Here is a 5,916-nt window from a genome sequence, read left to right on the forward strand (position 1 = left end):
TCTAAATATTTGGTAGTCTTAGCAGGTTCATGTTAAAAGACACACACACACGCACACACACACAGTGAATGCACAAGCAGGCCAAGGCTGTGAAGTTGAATGGCATAGCTCAAAGCCTTCCTCCCCCTATCCCTGCCTCTTTCTCTCTCTAAACCGCCAAACCATTCTCCCCCTTTCTCCAGCTCAGAGGAATTCATTAACTGCCTCTCCACAGAGACACTATGGAAATCAGGCAGCTACAAAGGCAGAGAGAGGGAGAGCGAGAGAGGGAGGGGTGGTGGTGGTGGTGAATGGGGTTATATTATCCTATTAGATGGTGGATATGTCTCGTTTCCCTCCCCTGTCATGAGAAAAACATTAATTTTAAGTTAGAAAAGAGACAGAGAGAGAGAGGGAGAGAGAAAGAGATGGGGAGAGAGAAAGAGAGGGAGAGAGAGAGATGGGGGGGAGAGGGGGAGAGGGAGAGAAATGGTGAGGGTCTTTAACATTGCTCTTTTATCGAGCTGAAATGAAGAGTCCCTTGGCTCCATTTACCTTGGCAATGAAGATAGAGTCGCTCTCCATGAATGCCATTTAAAATACCATGGAGATGAAGCATCCTCTCCGTCTCTCTCTATTTCTCACACTCACACACACACACACAGCAGCAGCAGCAGCAGCAGCGGTGGTGGTGCTCGTCATAATATGTGTTTAGGAAAACAGCTTTGAGATTCATGAGTAAAGCCCTTTAGGTGCCAGCGCTGAGGAGGGAAGAGAACGGAGAAAGAGACAGAGAAGACCATCACTTAGCCGGAATGGGCTTTAAACACTGTAATTAAATCATTAGATCCTCCCTCTCTCTCTACCTCCCTCCATTCCCCCCTCTCACCACCCCTTCCTCTCTTCTCTCTCTCCCTCTCTCAGCTCAGCCAAGCTCATCAGGGGCTCCAGTGTGAAATGATGAATCTGTATTTATGGGGATGGAGTAATTACACAGCTAACCTCCGAGAGAACCCAGGAGGGCCACAGGGCCACTGAGCAGGGCGCTGGGTGCTCAACCTCATTAGCACTGCCTGAATGTGCATGTGTGTGTGTGTTTCTATTGAAACAGAACCCTGTTTTGATAGCTTGTCATAACGGATGTGCAACCTCCAAATATTTACAGTTTAAATTGGATTTTTTCATCTCATTTCACAAATTCACTCATTTCTTTTTCTTTTTCAAATATATCTACTATAAGTCTTTCCATCATTAGTTATTTTCACACCAAGGCCCATCAGAGTACAGTAGTCTATTCTTCTTCACAAACATCTGTCATTTTCCACTCCACAGCTCTTGTGTTCCATATCTCCTCTATCTCTTATCCTCTTCTGTCTCTGTCATTATCTGTCTTCTTTATCTTCGTCCTGAAAATATGATCCGCTGATTTCCGTCGATAATCGCGGACATTCCTCTCGGATCTGGCCGACCATATCGATGCTTCCCCAGCCCATCTGCTGGCCAGAATTTCCAGACGTGCCCGGAGGATCATTTGTCAAAGCACAGAGGAAAGATGATACCTAAAATATGGCTATTACTTTTAAATGGCAACAGTTATTCAAAACATTTATTATTATTATTATTATTATTATTATTATTATTATTATTATTATTATTATTATTATTATTATTATTATTATTATTATTACGGATCATACACACTTCTATTATCACTATTTATATCATTTGTCGTTCATAACGATAGCATGGGGTGGTGCGTTTGTTAAATACGGTAAAGTGACCATAAAAAAGCCAACTGTGTTTTCATTTCTCTACAGAGTTTAGACGTCAGAAATTAGATCACACACACACACACACACACACACACACACACACACACACACACACACACACACACACACACACACACACACACACACACACACACACACACACACACACACACACACACACACACACACACACACACACACACACACACACAAGACCTAGGGTAACCAATGCACTAATCGCCTGCCCCGGGCATAGGAGGAGCTTGGTGCTTAAGTAGGATGCCAATCAGTCAGTCAGCTCCACATCCAGAAGCTCCGGCGGCCATCCACGCGCATCACTCTGCTCCAGAGCTGCCAAACTGCGGCTCCGGGTCGCTGGAAGTGGAGAAGCTTGACAGTTTTTAAAAAGGGGACACTGGTTATTTAGACACCTCCTTCATCTTCGTCTTCTTCTTTCCTGGGATTCCTACTTTCTCTCTTTTTTTTTTTTTTTTTTCTTCTTCCCCTCCGTGTCTCTCTTGATTTTGCTGTTGCTTTGACTTTGAGAGAGATTTACAGTACGCGCTCTCCGGACATGTCTTTCCCTCAGCTGGGGTACTCCCAGTTCCTCAGCGCCTCCCATGAGGTCTACGGGAGCGAGCGGCCGGCCTCTGCCCGGGAAGGAGCCACAGAAGGCGGCGTGAGTTCCTCCGCTACCGCCGCGGCCGTCGGCTCCATGTTGGGGATGTACGGGAGCCCATGGGCGGCTCATAACTACAGTGCCTTTCTACCGTACAGCGGAGCCACAGACCTCGCCCTCATATCCCAGATGGTGAGAACTGATCCTTGTTCACCACAGACTGAAGCAGCGCAGGTGTTGTCGGTGGACTCAGGGTTTCTTTTTTTTTCTTTTTTTTTGGCGGTCTGAGTTCGATTTTATTGGAAACTCAAGCGATTAAGACACTTTGATTTATCATTTGATTATTTAGCTGGACTATTTGTTTTTTCCGGTCATTAATGATAGAAAGCTGAAATAAGTCTAAACCGACTGTCAGTGAGGAATTCCACCAGTAATTTTTTCCCACTGTAAAATTAGATCTAATATAATAAATTCGTATTTTCAGGATAAAATTAAGCGTTCGAATTTTCATTGAATTTTTGACTTGCAATTTATAAATAAAAGTCATTAGATTGCGGTACATAATACTATATATGTTTTAGAAAAGCACAATTAAACAATTAAATGTTGTGAATTAATAATGCACGTAATCAATAATTAAAATGTTTGCAAACTACGGAGAATATTATGCTAGTTAATTAAATAGAAACAAACAAATAGTTTATTAGAATAGAATTAAACTAACTAATACAGGTTATTTTCTTCCTTGCCGTTAACGGCTCGTTCATGATCGATTGTCTGTTGTGTGTCAAAATGACAGATTATTGAAAAATAGAACAAAAACAGAAACTACCTGAAAAAAATTCGATCACATTCTTTCTTTTACGCGTTCTCTGACCGTAAGGAGTTCATTTTCAACTCGCTCAACAAGTTGTCACCTCTCCCAGGGTTCCCAGTATGAGCTGAAGGACAGCCCGGCGTCCCACCCAGTCTCCCTACCTGTCCACGCCGCCCAAGGCTTTTACCCCTACGGCCAGTATCCGTACGGGGACCCTTCAAGAGCCAAGACGGCCACCAGGGAGACCACCAGCACCCTGAAGGCCTGGCTACAGGAGCACCAGAAGAACCCCTACCCCACTAAAGGAGAGAAGATCATGCTCGCTATCATCACCCGGATGACGCTCACACAGGTGAGTACCGTGGGATGATGCGGCTCAGCATTCGGTGGGTACCAGCCAGGTGAAGGAAAGCACATCATGCAGAGGGATGGTTCATTATCACTTACTTTTTTTGGATTGATTTTTTTCCCCCCTTTAACTTATTTATCACCACTCCTATGCGCAGCTGTGTGTTTAACAGTTAGGACATTTAATACCGTGTGATAATCCAGTTAATCCATTCCTCTCGTGTAATATTAAAAATAAAACTTCTATTTCTAGACGAGTATCTTAAAAATTTTGAACTCTTTATTGATTAAAGGGAAATAACGTTAAAGATGCCTTTTTGGACATTCTTGTTACTCACAGTAAGCTAAATTGATATGAATTCCTGAATTCCAGATAAAATTGAGAAAAAAAAAATACTTTCACTTATTTCAGGTATCGACGTGGTTTGCAAACGCCCGCAGACGTCTGAAGAAGGAGAACAAGGTAACCTGGGGCCGCAGCGCTGAGGACCGGGACGGTCGCATCTTCAGCAGCGACAACGAGGACGAGCACGGCAAGAACGGCAGCGACGACGACGACGAAGAGGAGGAAATTGATTTGGAAACTGTCGATATCGAGAGATCCGAGGAGCAGCGAGCAGGAGAGCAGGGCTCTGCGAAGGGAGAGGGAGAGGAAGACCCGGCCGCTAGAGAGCGGGCCACAGAGTCCAGGAGCTCAGACAGCAGCAGGACGCTCTCTGAGGGCCTGAGAGGAGTGGAGGCGGCTCTCTCTCTCAATAGATCGCCTGTTGTCAAACTGGCAGGGGATCATTCTCCTAGGAGACAGGAGTGCCAGAGACCACAGCAGACCAAACCCAAAATCTGGTCCCTGGCTGAGACCGCCACGGCCCCCGACAGCTCTCACAAACCTTCAACCGCGACCCACACGCACCACCCGTCTTTGGCCTCCGCCGGCCACCCGGCGTTACTCCCGGGTCATGGGATATATACGTGCCAGATTGGCAAGCTGCACAACTGGGCCAACGCTGCTTTTTTAAATGCCAACTCACTTTTGAACATGAGGTCGCTCCTTGCAGGGGCGCCGTCCGGACACCACCCTCACGGCGCTGTGACGGGTGCGCGTCATGACGCACGGCCGGCAGCAGCGGGCCTCGGAACTTCAGGCACCGAGGATGACAGTGATGTGGAGTCGTCAGGAAGCTTCAGCCCCAAAAAAGATGGTATGGAGTACTTTAATTGCACCGGCGTTTGCTTTTAATTTATGTAGGCCTCAGTACAGTCAGTGTAAAAAGAGAAACTGTTCCATCTAAATACTTAAACTCAGGACGATGTAGGCATATTCTACAAATGTTCTTTGAGATAATTCTAACGAATAATTATTAATTTGGCCTTATTTTTATTTTACACAGACGAGGAGACCGACCACAGGCCCGATTCCCTGAAGTCCCCATTCCAGCTGATCACTGACAGGTAACCTCATGAATTTTAATTCAATTTGGCGTTTTGACGCAATCATCCTTAATTTTTTTTGCACTTCTTCTGCTAAATGAACCCTAACGCAGGGGTAAACACTGTTACACCTGACTGGGCAGAGCTCTGCACATAAATCATGTGACTGAGGCCCCACTTTAACGCATCGTCAGGCAGCAGTCCAATATATCCTGCGGGGATCCCCAACAACGCTGAGTTATCGCCACCTGTGTCATTTAAATAATCTACCGCCATTTATTCACGCCCCCTCAGCTAATGTATGTCAAAGAAAACGCTGATATCAACATCAGGAATGTATTGGAGTGTAAAAGGACATAAAAACCATTTACGTTTTTGTTTTCTAATTTGCATAAGTCGAGTAAACGCTGATTTAGATGACCTTTAAAAATTAGAGTCAAGGTTAACACTGGTTAAGAAAGAACATTCTTGACAGAATATTAATTATATTTATAATAAATCCTTTATGCGCACACACTTACGCGCCGCACATTCATTACAATATTTAAGGATGTACTTATGTTCATTTATTGTTCCTGCTGTAAATTCACCTTTGACCTTTTCTTTTTTAATCACTTCAGACCTCTCCATGGGACAACACCACAGCGAGTCCTGACAACAACGTCGTGAGAAGACAAAAGAAAAACAAAAGAAAGGAATAATTTTATTTATTAAGAACATTTTAAGGAAGGATATTTTTTGAAGGGACAACCCATTATAGTATTACTGTTTAGCCTCTACATGCAAAGGAGTTGGTTGTTTTTGTCACAGATTTGCTCGTAACGCTTTCTTATGTTTTTTCCTCGCCTCTTCTGTTGTGAATGTAAACCTTGGAGATTGTAAATACAGGATATGAATTTGTCTTTAAAGAATATATTTTTTGGGAACTAAATAAATGTCATTATAGTCATTTA

The 5,916-nt window shown here is 44.1% G+C and overlaps 1 protein-coding gene across 1 annotated transcript; it reads left to right on the forward strand.

Annotated features, from left to right (window-relative positions):
• Positions 1-1,981: 1,981 nt before the first annotated feature.
• irx1b (iroquois homeobox 1b) lies at positions 1,982-5,916 on the forward strand. Its single transcript, XM_068333309.1, has 5 exons — positions 1,982-2,562; positions 3,297-3,539; positions 3,948-4,734; positions 4,924-4,984; positions 5,584-5,916. Exons 1-5 carry the CDS (start codon positions 2,326-2,328, stop codon positions 5,630-5,632), a joined length of 1,377 nt encoding a protein of 458 aa, XP_068189410.1. The 5' UTR covers positions 1,982-2,325; the 3' UTR covers positions 5,633-5,916.

This window comes from Antennarius striatus, chromosome 14 (assembly GCF_040054535.1).
Source record: "Antennarius striatus isolate MH-2024 chromosome 14, ASM4005453v1, whole genome shotgun sequence".
Taxonomy (NCBI): Eukaryota; Metazoa; Chordata; class Actinopteri; order Lophiiformes; family Antennariidae; genus Antennarius; species Antennarius striatus.

Coding starts and splice junctions, on each gene's coding strand:
- irx1b (XM_068333309.1), top strand. CDS start 2,326: ATGTCTTTCCCTCAGCTGGGGTACTCCCAGTTCCTCAGCGCCTCCCAT. Junction 3,540..3,947: donor CCCGGATGACGCTCACACAG/GTGAGTACCGTG, acceptor CACTTATTTCAG/GTATCGACGTGGTTTGCAAA. Junction 4,985..5,583: donor TTCCAGCTGATCACTGACAG/GTAACCTCATGA, acceptor TAATCACTTCAG/ACCTCTCCATGGGACAACAC.